The 19,085-nt window shown below is 39.1% G+C and overlaps 2 protein-coding genes and 1 long non-coding RNA gene across 5 annotated transcripts in view; 1 reads left to right on the top strand and 2 right to left on the bottom strand.

The window, feature by feature from the left end:
* Window positions 1-563: 563 nt before the first annotated feature.
* On the top strand, window positions 564-2,207 carry LOC112161458. Its single transcript, XR_002921884.2, has 3 exons — window positions 564-943; window positions 1,479-1,540; window positions 1,632-2,207. It is a non-coding gene; the product is annotated as an uncharacterized LOC112161458 (long non-coding RNA).
* A 2,263-nt stretch (window positions 2,208-4,470) lies between these two features.
* Window positions 4,471-6,467, bottom strand: LOC112161971 (dickkopf-related protein 1). Of its 2 annotated transcripts, none has more exons than XM_024297551.2 (4): window positions 5,943-6,467; window positions 5,690-5,834; window positions 5,470-5,601; window positions 4,471-5,389 (listed from the first exon to the last, which is right to left on the bottom strand). In XM_024297551.2, the coding sequence occupies exons 1-4, from the start codon at window positions 6,156-6,158 to the stop codon at window positions 5,124-5,126; spliced, it is 759 nt and encodes a 252-aa protein (XP_024153319.1). In that variant the 5' UTR covers window positions 6,159-6,467; the 3' UTR covers window positions 4,471-5,123. The 2 variants fall into 2 exon arrangements, with proteins under 2 accessions (XP_024153319.1, XP_024153316.1); XM_024297548.2 differs by having other exon boundaries at window positions 5,928-6,465.
* A 1,540-nt stretch (window positions 6,468-8,007) lies between these two features.
* prkg1b (protein kinase cGMP-dependent 1b) overlaps window positions 8,008-19,085 on the bottom strand; it is a 108,049-nt gene continuing 96,971 nt past the window's right edge. The window contains exons 10-18 of one of the 2 annotated variants that reach the window (XM_024297553.1): window positions 14,749-14,845; window positions 14,520-14,659; window positions 13,341-13,430; window positions 13,111-13,252; window positions 11,162-11,325; window positions 10,899-11,021; window positions 10,759-10,821; window positions 10,612-10,678; window positions 8,008-10,511 (exon numbers count right to left, since the gene is read on the bottom strand). In XM_024297553.1, coding sequence (XP_024153321.1) covers window positions 10,413-10,511; window positions 10,612-10,678; window positions 10,759-10,821; window positions 10,899-11,021; window positions 11,162-11,325; window positions 13,111-13,252; window positions 13,341-13,430; window positions 14,520-14,659; window positions 14,749-14,845 — 985 coding nt within the window. In that variant the 3' untranslated portion in view covers window positions 8,008-10,412. The remainder of the gene's footprint in view (window positions 10,512-10,611; window positions 10,679-10,758; window positions 10,822-10,898; window positions 11,022-11,161; window positions 11,326-13,110; window positions 13,253-13,340; window positions 13,431-14,519; window positions 14,660-14,748; window positions 14,846-19,085) is intronic. The other variant, XM_024297554.2, reaches the window with a different exon arrangement.

Genomic DNA, 19,085 nt, shown 5'->3' with positions numbered 1-19,085 from the left:
CATCAGTCTTTGTCTTTGGCGGGGTCAGATACAGTGTTTTTGAAAGGATAAACAAGAAGGGACATTAGTATTTGGGTGTTGAAGGAGAACCGATCGACTATGTGAGGTAGGGTCGCATGAAAGAGTCAGCGAGTGGTGAAAAGCTCAGATTAAGCCCTGATGACTGTTAATGGGACAATAGCTGTGTCACCGGGGCCATTTACATGCTTTTGTCTGACGGGATGGCATACTGTTCAGCAAACATTTGTCATTGCAGAGCTGCCAAAGCTTTTGATGTTCCTGCAAGAGATATTTGTTCATGTCTCACAAGCAACTTCTGTTAAAGGTTTATCACTGTATGAGACTTAAGTTAAGAGCGCCTCCTTTGACTACTTCAAGTGGGGTGTTTGCTAAGTTAGAATGGTCACAATCCTAAATAATTGCATATTATTTTTACAGTTGGTTTTATCCATCTATTTCAAATCTGTATCTTATCTAAAAAAAAAATACATGTTTTGTGTCCTTTTTTGCCCAATCAGCTATACTTATAAGCATGCCTGTTTCTGCCTTATAATTTTAGGTAACACAACTCTTGAGTGTGAATTTCCCAGCAACTATCTTATTCCAAAACACTTTCTTTTTTACTTCTTTGAATCTTTGTAAATAATAAGCAAATTACATGTGTGAAGCCGTCTTTTTTTCTCTTCTGGAGTGCGGTTGTGGCTGAGGCAGACTTTACATAGAAACTAGGAACAAAGCCAGCTTTGGCCCTGGACCTTGTCCTAGTCTCAGCCTCAAGCCACAAGCAGCAAGCTTCAGGACCAACCATAATGAAGAGTGGGCATTTTTATCCCTCAGATGCAATCCTGCCCCACTCCTCGAGCATCTGTTCGCTCGTCTGCTACCCTGCCAGTCCGATGGAGTGGAGACACTGAGTACTTGAGTAAAATGTGCAAAAACAATGGTGAGATTATATGTTTGCATTTTAATCAGTGTGACAATGTTAGCCGTAGATTTATTGGTCGTGGAGAGGTTTGATAATGTCATTCCAAGCAGAAAAACACAAAACCAAAAAAGAAACCCTGAAGACCAAACAAAGCTGTACCAGCATGGTCTGTAAAACAAACGCTGGTTATTGATTTTGGGTGCTGGCATGCTGCTTTTTGACCATAGTAAACAAAAGGAGCCCTGTAATTAAACGATTTGGTCCTCTGTGTACATTCAAAGTATGACTGGAAAGCTACCAAAAATTATTCATTGCTGATGGATCACTGTAATTTTAAGAGAGCAAAATTTACGTGCTAAACCAGAACAGGACAACCCAGATAAACATTAACTTCAGTGATAGTCTCAGCTGCTTAGTGTTTTAGGGTGAATAGTACAAGTACACCACATGCATTTCTACTAATAATAGATTTTCTGCAAAATAAATATACATGGTGGGCCAAAAGTTTCCATAGGAGAATGTATAATGAATAAATATATTCTTTATATTTCAGACACCCTAGACGATGTGTTTGACCAAGGAGCAACAAATTGAAATTATACTGATGGCTGGATGGTAAGCAGACGCATGATTGCATGAAATTTTAATAGAAAACATGGAACAAGCGTCACATATGACACTGGCAAAACTTGTTTGCAAATTTCAGAAAACTGGACCTGTTGCAGATCAACCACAATGTCCAAGATGTAGGGCCAATGATGAAAACATTATATGAATAAAAACTTGCTTAATTGTTGTTGTTGTTTATTTTTCCTTTATATATGAAATATAACACTACCAATAAGCTAAATGTTAATAAAAAAAACATTATTTTGTACATTTGAAGTCAGTGTTTCAATTTTATGGTTGAACTTTGCTGCTCATGATGTTGACAACACTTGCTTTGGAAACATAAGAACAATAATTTTGGCTGTTTTTGAGCTACATTTATTGCTAAGTTATGCTCAATGCTGAATTCATTCAAAACACATTTGTAAAGGGAAAATGTAGATGCGCCCTTTTTTGTTGAGAGGTTGGATTTTCTTACTATGATCCAACTATTTTTAACATTATTACTAACCCTAAAGGGTGGAAAAAATTTCAGTAAGAACAATAGAAGACATACAAATGCAAAAAAGGGTGTGTGAAGACTTCAAAAACTGTACAATTTCTACAAGGTAACCTTAAAACGGGTTGTTATGAAAAAAAAATTAAACTAGAAAAAAAAAGTTAAATGAAAAAATACTAATAGTTTTAGATTTATGCGGGCAAAAACCAATAAAAAAGAGGTGATGACTAAACAAATTAAAAAAAAACAATTTGAATGAAAACAAAACATAAAAGTCTTTGTAAATTACAACCTTGTTTGAGCCTCATTTGCCCCGTTTTGTTGAGATCATTTGAAACTACGGCTCCACCTGCATCGACACACTCAACACATTGTACTGAATGAATTGCCTTTTGTTGAAACATTGTTTCCCAAGAACAGACAGATTTCCACTTATTGCTCAATTAGGCAGATTGTCATCCTGAAAGGATGAAAGAGTGACTTGTTTTTTTTTCTTTTTTGTGTGAAATGATCAATGCCAGGAACAAGAACTGTGACACCTCCCTGTGAAATGTAGTTAACAAAACAGCCTGGTTTGATGTCAAATGCTCATTCGAAAACTATGCCACCTCTTTCATCCGGCAAAATAACATGCATTGCCGCTGTGTACTCTGCCTCATTTCTTTACCCTTTGATCTCTGATGGTTCACCCATGAATTTGTTAACTCTGGGATGTCAGTCAACAGCTTTTGGCAGCAGAACTGGAAAAGCATCAGCAGATAGAGGACGCACTCAAGAAGATAAGCGATAGATTGTAATTTTTAGATTATGAGGTAACACTACATTTTACGCTATTCCTCAACCTGCGTTTGTTGTCATCCAGCTAAATTGGAATGTGAGATTTTTTTTTTGCTTATCAGCAGCTTTGTGAGTTTTTGGCATTCATGCTTTAGATAGATCGTATCTGTACTTAACTGTTGCCAGTAACTGAAATGTACAGAAAAGCATATCAGCTGAGGTGCTGAGTCATTCCTCTGGTATGACAACAGCAAACGTTGATAGCGAGGGTGCCACAGCAAGACTGCGCGTGCTGTTCTTTCCGACCATTTAAACCAAATATTAACCTGTGCAGGAATGTGGGAGTCAGAGAGCAGATTTCTAGATGCTGTGAGAATACATGGGGCACGCCGGGACATAATTAATGTGGCACAGTTGTCGCTGTTTCACTTGAGTCCAAAAAAAAAATACCAAAGTTATGTGTGTAAATCACACACACAAGGCCGTCCTTGATTTGGGGCACATGCTTGTGGCCTGTGTGCAGTCTGTGGCTGGTGTAATGATGACAGACTCACAAACACAAAGATTCCAGGACCACCACATACATGACTTGGCTGAGTCCACGTTGTACTGCTGACAGTGCTTCTATTACCCTTAACTACAATATAAAGTGAATTGTTCAAATTGATGTTTATATCTTAAACAATGGTGAAATATATAAAAAGAAAACACAATTTGTAAAAGTCAGTTTATGATTCTAAAGGCTCACTTCCCAGGAAGCATTGCTCCAGGCAATGAGCCGTCATGCAGTATAGCTCACTGTTTTTCATGCAAAATAAGTTTTTTACTCCTTTATTGAGTCCATAAAGATGCAAAAATAACATATTCAGTCGTAGAAGTTATCTCGGACAAACACTCGTCTTACACTATTGATTATATTTCATCAATATTCTCGACAGTCGGTGTGAGCCTCACCTTATCATCCCCAGACCAGCTTCAAATCAATGTCTGCAGATGTAAACAGATTAGGAGGTTATCTGGCTCAGCCACATATCAAGAGTCTTGCACTGCTTTTTGATCTGACTAGAGAATCAGGCAAAAGTACAGTCATTTCCTCTCCATCTTTTTAATCTAAAGGTCTAATTACAGAGGCCAAGGTGTGTTTGAGTGGATTCATAGCCTACATATGAAAGCTGCGAGATTGATCAACATGTCAGGGAATGGAGCACGCTGGACTTTAGAGGCTGAAGCTTCTATTTCGTACCTTTTTGTGGGTTGCGTCACACACACACAAAAACATGCTGCTTTAAACCTTATTTCACGAATCCCAGTGCAGATTAGGTAAGATGAAGTAATTAGAGGGTTTAGCATGGATAGCTGGCTAACTGCTACACATAAAAGCACAAAACCTGTAATTAACCTCAGGCTGCACCAAAGGTTCAGGTAGCAAACACCCATCAGGATTACTTTCTTTATTACAGTTATCATTTGGTATGTCCTGTCCTGTAGTTCAGCTGCATGATGGGAAGTGTTAAAATAACGAGTTATGGATTTGTTTTCTTTGCATATTTCATTCATTATTTGACACATTTTGAGCTATTCTCAAGACATGGCGTCCATTACATTTTGGATTATATTACCACCGTAGTTAATTCTGTGACTGAGTGTTGGAGGGTTCAAATTATTTTTGTTTTTCTTCCAAAAATGTTGAAATTTTCGTTACAAATAACAATTGAAACAGCGTAAGGTTATCACAACGCATTTAATAAAACAAATATTCACATTTGTCATTATTTTTCTTATAAAACAATTTATATACTATACAGTTTATGTACAAAACATGCATCACCATGTCTCTATAATACTGGTGTTGACACAATTCAGTAGAGCAAATAAGTGCCACCTGCAGGATAATATTTACACTACAGTAATTTACTGTGATTGCCGTGGCCTCAAGTTCCATAAAAAGAGAAACAAAAACTGCTCTGCCCATTACTGACAACATGAATCCATCCCCAAATGCCTGTGAAGTGTTACTTCCTAACTTCTGAATCTATATCTGTTGATGGGAAACTGGATGAGTTGGTCTCACACTGTTGCGTCCCTCTGGGTGTATCACTTTTCCAGGATTCATGTCTCTCCATCTTGGTGATGCGTTTGTGTCAGCAACTCTGGCAGGAAAGAATGTCTTAGGTGTTGTGTGTCTCTGCGTGTGTGTGTGTCAGCATCTTCGCTGAAGAGTATTTGTCAGCATCTGTCACTGATTTATTGATGTGTGTCTGCGCGCGGGGGTGTGTGATGCCGTCTGCTGGCTGTGACTGTGCGGTGGTGGTGTCAGCGACTCTGACAGGTGTGTAGGTTCCGGGCTGCAGTCCTGCTGACACCATGATCGCGCTCGGCTTTCTCCGGTCTGCAGGCCAAGCCCTCGCCGCAGTCACAGCGCTGGAACAGCTCCAAGCCGTGGGTGCCTTTCCTGCGGTGGCGCGTGCACACCTGGCCCTCTGTCAGCACAGGCTTACAGATGCGAGACCAGAAGTGTCTGGCACAGCACAGACCCTCAGAGCAGTCTGCCGATCTCAGGCATGTGTCACCCTCTTGGCCTAATGGATGATAAAATCATTTTTTACATGAACTAATCTTATGCAGAACATATTGTTAGTTAATTTTACAATCATCTCACCTTTGACATTAATTGGTTGGTATCCATTGGAAGTAGGAGGCCTCTTGGCTTGATGTTCCAGGGTGTTGTTGTGCTTATGCCATCCACTGATGGATGACTCTGTGTCATGAATGTCTTGAGCTTGACAAAAACCTACAAATATAAATAAACACATGCATTTCTTCATTCAGGATGACATGAAAATAACAATTCAATCACATGGGATGATTTCTCTACTCACCGTTGCTACAGCGATTCCCTGCACAACACATGGAGTCTCTTACGCAGCGCTTCCGGCTCCTGCGGCAGGGCAGACAGACACCACGGGCGTCGTTGCAGAATTCCTCCCCTCCACAGTCTTCATCATCCGTGCAAACAGCTGACTGCTACAACACCATGAACAAAAAAAACTGTCACTAAATATATTAAAAAGTAAATTTACGCAACTGTTATAGAGGAAGAAGTTGACTTTTACGCACCAGAGAGTTTATTACCTGCAGGGTGTCTGGGGGCAATTTGTGCCCCGCGCCACCGGTGGGTGACGTGCGCGGACTCGGGCTGACAGAGTCGGCGCCTTTACCCGCAGACGCACCGGCCGGATGTTTGATCAAGTTGGAGTTTTTTGGCACGACACCTGGATGAACGTCTCCAAAGTATCCAAACAGCGTGAGGCACACAGCCAAGCAGCGGTGGACAAACAGCACCTGCATTCTTCTCTTATTAAGTCCGGGCTCAATTAGAATTTAACAAAAAAAAGTTTAAAAGCAATAAAGAAAAAAAATCCTTTGAGATGCGTTTAAGAAATCAGAGACTATGTCCAAACGGCTTCCTCAGTCCCCAAAGTTTCCAAGGTGTTGTTGGATGATGCTTGGAAGTCTCCTGACTCACAGTCCTGGGATGATCTCTTTATACATGCGGACCTGTTTGTCTTCCCGCCCCTCGCTGTGCACAACAAAGGCGGAGGGGTGGAATTTCTGACAGAGCCCCACTGTACGGAAATGGCCATCCCTGCGCAGAACTGCGTCTCACATTGTTTGTGGAATGATAATGACCCGCAAAGTCTGTCTGAATACCCATGACTGACATGGAGCCTTGTTATTTAAGCCCAGCTCTGCGTATAAAAACCTTAACAGTCTTGCTCAGCCTGTGTCTATAAAGTTTAATTTATTCAAATAGTATATCATTATTGATTTATAGTGACAGATTAATTCGTTTAACTCTCAAAATAGTTTTTTATGTGCACATTTTACTTAAATCAATTGATCTCGTTTAGAAATATTTTATTTTTTCAGGATTTTTGGATACATTTTAACAGATTTTTTGTCATCCATCCATAGCTTTTCACTCTAAATGAGTGAGTGAGGTTACTTGGGTCGATTAACCACTTCATTTGATCCCGCTGTTTGCAAAGGTGACAATTATCCCCCAACAGCGTTTGATTACACCGGTGGCGCGAAGGATACGAAAGACCATTAAGGGGTGTGAAAAGTTTACCGAATTAATGGCCTTCCGCGGGGAAGCCTTTTCAGAACTGGCTGGCACTTTTGAGATTAAAGGAGACTCTGATGTGCGCTTTTGGCCCTCAGGGGTCTCCAAATCTCCAAGAATTACGCACAACGAGGAGAAAACCTGTGCCAAAATGATTGCATCCCCACCTCACATGGGCCCTTGTGTTAAATATTTTTTTACCACTTTATTGGGTTTGCAAGCGATGGAGTGCTGACCTCCTGAACAGATCTTGGCACTTGGACGTCATCTGCTGGACATGTGGGAGTCAGGGCGCGCGCGTAAACACGCAGGATGCTCTCTGTGGACACCTGACAAACACACCATCACTTTGCGCGTTTGAATTGCTGCATATCTTTTGAAGTAGGCCTTTTATCCCCACTTTACTAAATGTCAGTGTTGGCAAGGTGAACTCCTTTGATGCACTCTGATCCCCTTTGATCTCTCAGAAGTGTCACCCTGTTGTTATGACTGAAGCCATTTCCCTGTCCCCCAAACAGATTTGTTGTGCGAATAACACAGAGGGCATGAGAAACCGAATCATCTCCACTTACCTCTAAGTGGTTGACATTAACTCTACGAATGATTATTAGATCTCTCAGGATGTTTAAACTGTTCTCACAAGCAACTTTGGTTTTAGGGAGATTTTTCTTTGCTTGCCAGCAGCTCCCCCTTGTGGCCACCACGGAAAAAATCCCACATTTCTTGTTCTTTTTAACCCTTGGATGCATAACTTTTACATGAGTGGGGTCAAATATGACCCAGATTATAATTGATTCACACGTTATTACAAAACTATTAATGTTGTATCAGAAAATATAAAAATTCATTGTGTTTTACTGTTTCACCATGGAGGACGAACAAGGAAAGAACACACCATACGTCTTCTCGTTTCTTACCGTTTGCAGCTTTTACTTAAAATTGCAATGGTCTCATGTAACAAATGTGTTTTATACATAGAATTTGAAGAAAACAGCAACCTATGGGGTCACTTTTGACCCCATGCATGCACCAAAGGGTTAAAGGATCAAAGAGACAAAGAGGACTCAAAAGTATTGTTATTTTTTTTACTTTATAATTTTAAAAATCTTACAAGTGGCACTCTGCAAAACGAATTTACAGCAGAAAAACAGCAAAACACAAGGCAAATATCAGGTAACTTTTGCAGAAGGCAGTCAGGAAAAAACAAAACCAAATGGTCTGGAAAGTGACATAACCGACATAAGGCTTTGTAACAAGCACAATCTGCCATTAACAGCAAAGTTCTAAAGATTCTCAGGATGTACAGAATTAAGATTTATACTTTTCATCAAATAAATAGTTTAAACGTGGAGTTTGCTCTCCGTACTGAAATCAAACACCTTCTACCTTAGTCAAAACTAAACCGTAAAAAGGAGAATGTTAAGGATGAGGATCTGGCTTGTGTGTTTCTTCAATTGAAGATTGTCAAATGTGGTAAGTCGAACTTTCAAATCTGCAAATCATTCCTGCCTTTCTCTGATTTCATGGCTGAAAGGTAATGGGTGGTCTGTCAGAGTTATGATTAGTGCTCACGGGTGTTTTATATCATGTCATTTGTGGGTGTTTTTTCAAGATCACAGAAGTAGAGAAAAGCATGTCATTGCAGCTACATCGGGTTTGACAGATTATGAGGATGTTAGTGTAAATAAATGTTCCCATGAGATAAATCAACAGTTTAAGCAGTATTTAATACACACTTCTGTCAGCTTTCCTAGTACTCTTATCACAATGATTAGTGTAATTATTAGCTAAAACAAAGGTTGAAAAGGAAGAGTCATGTGAGAATGAATGAGTTTAGTTGTGTGTATGCATTTGTGCAGCATTTGCAAAGATTGTGTCATGTTTAATTTATATGCCATTGACTTAAGGCACTTGGAATCCGTTTGATCGCGTGTTGTCATTTTTTGTAAGAGGTGATGAGTTTTGTGATGGTTGAGAGATTATGGTGCAAAGTTGAGCCTTCACATTTCTTTTTCTTTCCATCGACACACTGTAAAACTCCCAAAAGATGTCATTAATATCATTATAACTAAGCTCAACCAGAGATTTCCTAAATTTAGAACAAACTCAACATAGGTAAATCCCTGTAAAATACCACTAAGCACAATGCAATAGGGCGTCAAGTGATCTAAGACAAATTTTCACTTAAGTTTACAAACTTACGCAAGTCTCTGAAAAAAAAAAAACAACTGGAAAAATATATAGAATTCTAGAAAATGACTTCAGATACTTGACAAAAAAAATAGGCACAAAACAAATCACAATACAAAAACAAGAACCAGTACCGCCATCTTAGCATCGCTTATCATAGTTAATTAACAGTACCAAGACATCAAACCATGTTCACAGTTGTGTCAGAACTGTACAGGAGCAGACAGAGGACGTCTGGTTTGGGTGAAGGTAACCGTAAGAGCCGTTTAAGTGACTTTAAAACAAACCAAAGAAGAATGTAGATGGCAAAGCTTTTACGTGAGTGATTAAAAGAGCATTAAAATGAAGATTATGACTTATACTAAAGCTTAAAATGCGCTATAACTGCTAATTTTCTCAGTTAATGGTCTTAAGTGCATAATAACACATTGCTTGGTGGAGATACGAGCTGACATGTCACATCTGCCGGTGTGTTCCTCATTAAACTTTAAGCAGGGCACTTAAAAGTCATGATTCTTTTCACTGAATGCACAGTGTTTGTGCTTTTCGAGGTCTAAAAGAAAGTGTCCTAAGCCTTTAAACTTATCTGGGCTGTGTTCGTGTGTGAGGATGTATCTTGCAAATTCAAATACAATGTACCATACATACTGTAAGCCATATAGGTATGTTAAATAATGAGAAAATCTGACATTCAGGATCGTCTTGAGCACTTGATACTGGGAAACTACAGTATGTAGATTTCTGGAAACTATCATAAGTCGCAGCAAGTATTGGCATGCCGGAAAATAGGCAGCAACTACAGTAACTTCATATCCCCTCTTAAGGTCTTCCAAATATTGCAGAAATACCAACTTCTAGGTAAGAAAGGTCACCATTTCTTCTCTTGTCACATCCTCTTCTTTCCTTGGAGCAGAACTTAGACTATTGACCATTCACTAACAACTTTGCCCGTTTCAAAGGAAAATCGACCTCAATTGTCAGCCTCAATGGTGTATGTTTGTGTCCCTGTACTTCCTTCGCCTTTACCTTCAAACCCAAGTGTAAGACAAACACTGAAGTGCTACAGAAGTCACATTGTAAATGCTTTATCCAGAGCCACAGTGAAATAAAGGCATATCGGTGACCCAGAGGGCTTTCCATTCGTGTGTGTTTCTTTTCCGTGTCTTTTCTTTCATTTTTTTAAAACAATGTTGTTTCCGGCTGACCACGTCTTCCAAGATGGCACCCCAGCCATCAAAAGCCAACAAAAACAAAGTTTGTTTTGGTTTAAAACGAAGAGGAGGACTTCAAAAGTCAACGTCCCAGCCGGAGTTATCATCAGGAGGTGGGTCTTCGTTGTCCTCTGGGAAGCTGTCGAAGTTACTCGTGTCGACTGGTGACGTGACCTGGCAAGGATATGAATCAATTATGTCACGTTAAAAATAAACCCAGAATCAAACAATGGATTTTGAGGAACGAAGAACACGTGAAAGGTTGAATACTTACACTTGGGATAATAGGAGGTGTCAGTGTTCCCTTCTTTAAGCCCTCCCAGTTAAAGCCCTCAAACCATCTAATATAAAGCAAAAACAAAGGTCATCGTAACATAGACACTGTGACAACATTCACTCACAAAGTCACACACTCTCTTACTTGTGCTTCTGAATGTCTTTGACACCATTTTTCAAATTTCCCAATCTTTCACAAGGATTATCCCTACAAAGAAGGAAAAAACACAAAGTTATTCAGCCAACAGACTCTTATGACTGAATAATGTTGCAGTGCCAGCTCACCTGCATAGCTTTTTGATAAGGTTGGCAGCATTTTTGGTAATTTTCTTTGGAAATTCAATCATGTCGATGCCTCTGAGGATGATGTTGTACGTTTTCATGGGATCAGGGCCAGAGAATGGGGGACTGCACAATAGAAGAAGAGGTGTTTGACTAAACATAGCAGGTATGTAATATAATCAAGGTTTCTTCTTTTCTAGAAACACTTGATCTCAGGTGAGAGCATGAAAGGACATTTTGACTAACACGTCCAGGCTTGTGTGTACCTGCCAGTTAAGAGTTCAAACATGAGGATTCCTAGTGACCAGTAGTCGGCGGAGATGTCATGACCTTTGTTCAGAATGATCTCTGGTGCTACATATTCTGGTGTTCCACAGAAGGTCCACGTTTTTTTCCCAAAACCGATCTTCTTGGCAAAGCCGAAGTCCACCTGAAGAAAAATAGTACTTTCTTGTAAGATCTGGTGAGGTATAGGATTTAAAGCCTCGTTTCCATTCAGTGGTCCGCTATTTTGAGCGTTTCCATTGTAAAATTGACCCATTAAACCAGGGGTAGGGAACCCTGGTCCTCAAGAGCCGCCTTCCTGCATGTTTTCCAGTATACCAGGTAATCAGTCATGAGTAGGGACTGGTTCAGGTGTGTCCAGCCAATAAGAACATGCCAGAGCAGGGTATATTGGAAAACACGCTGGAAGGCGGCTCTCGAGGACCAGGGTTCCCTACCCCTGCATTAAACAGTACTGAATCGTACCTCTTGAGTCTCGTTTCCACTGAGCAGTCTGGTACCAGAGGAGTAGTACGTTAATTCTGGTGCACTTTTCCACTCAGTTAAGCCTCACTTCACTGAGTGGTTTGTTTTCAGGGGTGTAGACCCTAGCGTGTTATTGCATCATGGTAGTGCGACGACTAGAAAACCAACAACAACGGAGGTCATCCAGCAGCTCGTCTTATTATTTCTTTACTTTTTGTACATCGTGTAGAACAGGAATTTAATGTTGCTTGAAGGAAGATTGTGGGCGGCTAAGAACACATCCGCAAAAAGGAAAACATTGGAATCACTAGCTTAGCGCTTCATTGGTGCTTCCTAATGGCATCATCACTTTTTGCCAATCAACAAGTGGCAACAGTGGCTCTGCCCCAACTGTGCTGTTCTGTTTTTCTATGGACCTACAATGGATGGGGTCCCTCTAGAGGTATGGGTTGGAACTGTTTAAAGGGAAACCAAACAGGGAACTTTGAGGCTGACTCCACCCACAGCCAAAATTTGAAAATCCAGTCAGAGGGGTGGGGCTGGGGAACAGGACTGTTATCATTACTGGAGCTGCAGATCATGTCATGGAACTTAAATGGTTTGACCAATCACGGAATTCAAATTTAATACCTTGATACTATCAGTAGGGGGCAGCACACAGATGGTTTTTGACTGTATTTTCAAGAATTATTCAAGTTTATTTTGATTTGTCAAAAATTTGGCAATGACCAACAGACAGCACTTTTAAAGCACTGTTTATAGAGATCAACAGCCAAAGAAAGTTAATTTAGGGTTTGGGTACCCTTTAATGGTTCCTTTTAACAATGGAAACGCTCAAAATACCTGACCGTAGTGAACACCTCAATGGAAACAAGGCTTTTGGGGCCCCAACTGGGCTTAGGTCCATTGAAAAGTGGAACAGAACTGTTGGGGCAGAGTCACTTTATCTACCTGTCGATTGCCAGAAAGTGATGACGACATTGGAAAGTGACAATATAGCGCTCATTTATGCTAACGTTTCTGGTTTTTCCGGTTACCTGTGTACTCATTTGATCACGAGTCTATATTGAAAATGCCTGCAAACTACAGCAAGGCCTGGTCTGTGGTGGAACTGCAAACGTTCATTGGCATCCTTGGCAATGGTGTAAAACAGGGGTAGCTAGCGGCACGCTAGCATGCACCCGAAAAAAACTGCTCAGTGGAAGTGAGGCTTAACTGGACCGTACTATACCACTCCGTATCGGAACGAACCGCTTAGTAGAAACGAGGTTATAGTCACATTTTAGTCACATGGTGACAATGAAGATTTATAAAGCAACACAATCCAATTTAGCCAGACATAGTTGTTTTAAAAGAATTGTGATTCTGCATTTAAAACTGTGGTCTTGCTAACATTATTAAAGCTGGAACAAAGTAAACAAGGGAGCTTGTTTGGCTGAGCTGTGATCCCGCTCTGATCGCTTACCAGCTTGGCATAACCCCTGTGGTCCAATATAAGGTTCTCTGGTTTCAGGTCTCTGTAGATAATGCCTTTGGAATGCAAGTAAGCAAAAGCCTCCACCACACAAGCCGTGTAAAACCTGGTTGTCGAGTCCTCAAAGGAACCCCTGAAGACAAAACAATGACTGAGATAAACGACCAATAATGCAAAATGATGTTATAAAAAGTACAAACAAACTGAACGTCCGTGTTTACCGGTCTCGGAGGATGGTCCATAGTTCTCCTCCTAAACAGGCTTCCATCAACATGTAGAGGTACTTGCTGTCTTTGAAGGTTCTGTAGAGTCTGACAAAACAAAAAGTGGGTCACAAGAGAGAGTCGGACAAACTACAAAAATCTATTGGCAAGCAGAGGAGAGCAAGACGATGCTTGATTGGTTTTATTCAGACCAGTTTGGTTTGGCCAGCTAACTGTTGAATTCATCACTTTAATCATCCCATAAGTTTCAGTCTCAGAATCTTATGTGCATTCAGTGTCTGAGCAACCACAAAAAATACATTTCCTTTGAAATACCACGTGCATATTAGAGGCACTAGCAAATTATGCATGAGTATTGAACCAACTCTAGCAGATCCTCAGTCTACTGCTGTGGGTTAAGCTCAGATGCCTGCTGACACTTATGCATTTTTTCTGTTTACGAGGTTTCTGGTTTCTTACTTGTTCAGACAGCCCCCCATCATGCTGAGACAGGTTGAATTAGACGCCTACTAAGCGTAGATTGAAAAAGCTGTGGTGTTCCCAGGCTTTTTTCAAGAAATAAATTTCACACTGTTTAGCTTAAAGACACACTCCAATGAAGATTGTGTTTTTAGTGTTTTAAGCATCTTTTTTGGCTTTTTTTCAGATGATAGAGGACATATAAAAGGAAATGTAACTTTAAAAATGCTTTTCTGAGTATTTCTGTATTGAAATTGTTGTGAATCAGGAGTAGATGCAAAAATGAAGTTGGAAAAAACTTGTAGCTGTGATGTAGAAGTTTCAATCCACTCTGATGCATCCACTTGTAGACCACTAGATCCTTATACACCTTTGTTTTTCTTGTCTGAGCTGTTTAAGACTGTACGACTAGACTGCTGCAATATTTTTGTTGCACTGGTAATGTTAGGTTGGGGGTGTAAGAGGCTGTCACTACCTGATCTGTATGCGGTAGTTATGCTATGTTCAGGTCACTTTCACCAAAGTATTTTTAAGGTCAGAGTATATATTTGGATGTTAACAACAATAATAACCTCTTGGAATGTTCAAAACATTGAAAACCTTTATCATAATGAAAATGTTTACTTAAATGCTTAAAAAAATTTTAAAACATTTTGCAGAGGACAATAAACGGACTACAAATGACGGTTTTCTATTTTCAGAAAGACTGATGTGTACCTAACAATAAAATCAGAGTGGGCTTCTTGCATGATGAGCTTCTCTGAACGAATGTGCTCCTGTTGTCTGGTGTCAACTATGTGCCGCTTCTTCAGGATCTTCATAGCAAAGGTCTTGTTCTCATCGCTCTTGAGTTGAACCTGCACTTCGAAGAAAAGTAAACGATTTTTTTAATGCAAATTGAAGAAAAAAGAGGAAAAGTTGTTGTTCGTGTTCTGTTTTTCCGTACCAGCTCCACGCGTCCAAAACCACCAACCCCAAGAGTGTCGATGATGTTGAAGTCTGCCAAGTTGAGACTGAAGAAAAAAGCATTTTCCGCCTCATACCTATGGTGCCAGGAACCGACGCAGGAGGAGGGGGTGGCAGAGAGGAGAGAAAACATGGGAACAGGATTAGAGATGAGATGAAGGATGAAAGAGCATATAATCCACTTTCAACAAGCTGAGACAAAATATCCGTTTCTCCCTGAGCTCATTTGTTTGCAAATCTTAGAGGATTTAACTTTTAGTAATCTATCAAGGATGTTATAGAGGATGTGGAGCGAGTAAACACTAACAAGTGAACAGGAAGTGTTTGAGTTTAGCCCCCTTGCAAATCACTTTGACCTGCGTTTGAAGAAAAAAAAAGTGTCAAGACTCTCTGGGTTCTCAAAATGAAAGAAAAAAAAAAGGAATTTGTCACACAAGCCATTTATTTCTCACTTGTCTGTGGAAACATGCCTTGGCTCCGTCACCGAATACCACAATATGTCACTGCTGAGCTGCAGCAAAGTTTCTTTCCATGTGTTCACCCCATGCCTCCGTGTTCCCCAGCTATTGTTTGATCCACATAAAGTTTAATCAGATCAATTTTTGGATCGATACACTTTGCTTTGGGCAGACCAAAATCCTGTCAAAACGCCAAGCTTCATCTCTCACAACCAATAACACGACAAACAAGAGGGCTTTCAAAGGAGAAGTACAGAAAAGTCTTGTTTAGATGACTTCTTCGATGGAGCAGGGATTCAGTTTAATGGTCTGAAAGCTGTGATCGCTCACAAAACTCAAGGAGTACGACATCTGCTCTTTTAGCCCCACTTTGCCCTAGATTACAAAGAAATTCCACTTGTTTCAGGTCCACCAGTCCATTCAGCAACAGTGTCAGAACAATAAAAACTTTTTCCTTGGGGAGATGCCAGTGGGCATGGGGGCGGCACGTGTTGGCAGGTTGCTGAGCACGATGTTTCCCAGAAACACATCGGGTTACTGGGACACTTAGTTTATTTGTGTCTGTGCGAGTAGGCACCGCTACAGTCGTGTGACATTTAAAGGTGATCCTTTCATCTATTCTGTCCCCTCATCTTAACTGTCCCAGAAAAGGCTGTAAATCCACTAATGATCCCTGCTTTAAAAGAGGAAGAAAAAGGAGTCAGCAAGAAGAATTTAACTGCTATGAGAGCTTTATTTGTCACTAAATTAATAGAACGACTGATTTTGAGCACCCCAAAAGATGCCCTTGAACTTCAAGGGGTACTTTAAGCTTTTTTTCTTTTTTCAAATATATGAAAATATAAAATTAACCTAAATATAGAAGATTCAAGCAATAGTATTAAAATAGATGAAAAAAACGATTTAATGTAATGGTATTATTTGACCACTAGATGGCAACATAACTATGTCAAAAGAAAAAATTAAAAGGAAAAAGTCAAATCCAACAAATAAATACATGTAACTTTTGAAAAAAGATTTACAAAAACTGTACACTTTGTAAACAATGTTTGGAAACATTAATACTATGGATCTGTAAGCTTACTAAATTAGTTTAGAACATATTTTGGGTTTAAAATGACCCAAATTTATCCCCATTCTTTTTGATAGAGAAAAAAAAATCCTGTTTTGGTTGAATTATAATATAATCAACTATATTACTTTATATAATAAGTCATTATAACCAAAAGGACATGAGATTTTTTTAAACAAACAAATTCAGAACACCAATGAAGGAAAAACATGTTTTTGTATGGGTTATCAGATTATGGAATAAGTTTGAGAAATAAAAAAAAACAAAAAAAAAGAGTCTAATTATTACATTTGAAAAATAAATGCTCAGACATTATGGACTAGAAGGATATTTGGAAACGGGTTATATTGAAAAAAAATCTGAGTTTTTTTTTAAATTATTTATTCATGTTTGACAGCTTTTGATGTATTTATGTTACATTACAAAGATATATATTTGGTTAAAATAGATTGATTGGTTTAGTTAAATGGGGCAGAATTAATAAGTTTTCTTCCTTTTGCATGACCCCTTTCATCTTCACCAAAGACTATATTGTAATGTAATGTATTATAATGTTTTGTATTTATGTATATGAATATGTGTCATTTATTATTAAGTGCTATAAAAGTTAAAATATATTAATTAAAATAAAAAATATTTGTCATAAATTTGATTTCATTAAAATTTGCTATACTAAATTCATAAAACAAAAAAAGCCTTCCAATTTATTTAAGTTAAGTGCCCAAATTAAACATTGCTTATACACCTTCTTCTAGTACTAACAAAATAACCAACTAAAACCTATCATATTTTATGTTTTAAATCAAGATAAAAAGTTACTTTCATTTTATTTTACTTATGTAACCCCTTGGCTTTTATACAATTTACAACAGTACAATTTACTGTTCTATGTTCCTAACTGTACCTAACTGTTCTGAATATTTTTTCTTTAAACGAAATGTTAAAAATCAAACTCAAACCTACAGAAAATAACATAATACTGATAAATAGAAGTAAGGAATTAAATTAGATCAATTTCACCTTGAAAATTCATGGCAAAAAACCCCCAGTAAACTATAAATACACAATTGTTGTTCTACTATCCTATAAATAAAGCTCTGAGTGAATCAATAAAACTTACAGAGCATCGCCAACATAACATTTACACTGAAATATGACCTTGAATTGAAACCCCCAAAAAAACTGCTGCTTTAAAATTCTAAAATAATCCTGATTATTTACAGTTTGTGAATCTAAGGTCACACAACTCTCAAGTAATTGGTACATTACTTATTAAGGTTATACGGGAAATCCATTATGAACACTGCAACACCAAGTGCTCCTCCTGAGGTCAAGTGCCACTCCAGGGGGCGATAAACCGTATCACTGAACGGATGAGGTCATAAATGTGATGCAATTCCCAAGAGTCCTGGTGTGAGGGAGAGGATCTAGTGTGTGCGCTTCGTCCTCCTCCTCTTTCAACTCGGTCGGGTTGAGGCAGCAGAAAGTAGAAAGACCTTAAAGCAAAGGCCTTATGAATGGCACCTTTATTTACTGAACTTTCATGCACAAAAGAGGATAGGCATGCTGAGTGAAAGAGGTTCAACCTTCTCATCAATTTTCCATCAGAGAGGTTTTATGATAGGATTCAGCTGAATAATAGATTAAACTTTAATGAGAAAATTATCATTCATCAATTCTACATGTGTTATCAATATATTTTTATAAACTCCTTGCTTATAAATGAACTAGTTTTCATGCTGGTGAAGTGTCTGCTGCCAAATAAAAAGGGGCTGGACTCATGAAAAACAAAGCGGGCATGGAGGACTCAGCAGGGAGGAAGTCTTAGAGGAAAAGAAAAACGTGTCGAATCAGTCGATGTCACAGAGAGCAGCTGTGGTTGTCCAGATAGCTCCAGTGCAGCTAAAACGTTCATATGGGCTGCAGCCAATTAGAAAGCACAGTGGGACCGTAACTTTCTCCCACAAATATTAGGGAATGAAGCAGACTTAAGTGATCCAGTGGAATCGTTGGTCATATTAGAAGCTAAAGTTTGTTGAATAAATCTGTATGGGAGCCACAAACCCCTGGACCCATCTTCCTCCCCTCCCTGTCGCTTCCCTCCTTCCTATTCAGCAGCTGGTTTTGTGTTCTGTTCTTTGTTGACAAAGCGTCTCCTCATGCAGAAGATGACAGGCACCCTAAACACAGTCCAAAACATCACTCACAAGTCTGACCCGTTCGTAACCCGTCTTGTTCTCCACTTTTTTTCTGTTTCCTCCCAGGATTCTCACAGTGAATGTTATGCGAGCCTCTCTGTTATTGTCCTTTTTGGAGACTAAGTTCTATTTGACTGCATGAATCAACTTAAAATATGCCTTTCCCCACTAACAAGACAGGCCAGCTTTAAAAAGATTCTAATTTTCTTGTCATGCTTTTGTTTTTGCATTTGTGAACAAATGAGCCGATGAGCCAAAAAGCTCCTGCTTTGTCTCATCTGTTCAATGGACCCTCTCGTGGGAGTTTTGGGGGTTTATCAATATTCATTGCGGAAAATTCCAGTCCGTTATTTTCATGATTTACTTTAGGATTTGTTCTCATTTTCTATGGTGTGTCCAATAAAATAAAGAGTTTGTGATCAGACACTGATGTACTTTGACCTTTGGAGGTTGTTCTTTGGTTATTACTCATATTATCATCTATTATTAACGTTCCCTTGCCTCCACGTCCAAAGAGGTCAGTCCTTCTAAGGCATCTAAAATCATTAAAAACGTGCTTGTCTGTAACTTTAACTTTATTTTATTACAT

The sequence above is a fragment of the Oryzias melastigma genome, linkage group LG15 (genome assembly GCF_002922805.2).
Source record: "Oryzias melastigma strain HK-1 linkage group LG15, ASM292280v2, whole genome shotgun sequence".
Lineage (NCBI taxonomy): Eukaryota > Metazoa > Chordata > Actinopteri > Beloniformes > Adrianichthyidae > Oryzias > Oryzias melastigma.
Note: the sequence above shows the minus strand (reverse complement) of the source record. Positions and strands in the feature narration are given on the sequence as shown.

Excerpts from the sequence above, each read along its gene's own strand:
- LOC112161971 (XM_024297548.2), bottom strand. The coding sequence starts at position 6,158 with ATGCAGGTGCTGTTTGTCCACCGCTGCTTGGCTGTGTGCCTCACGCTG. Across the intron at positions 5,835-5,927 it reads TGCAGGTAATAAACTCTCTG|CAGTCAGCTGTTTGCACGGA; the intron begins GTGCGTAAAAGT and ends ATGGTGTTGTAG. Across the intron at positions 5,390-5,469 it reads CCAACCAATTAATGTCAAAG|GCCAAGAGGGTGACACATGC; the intron begins GTGAGATGATTG and ends ATCATCCATTAG.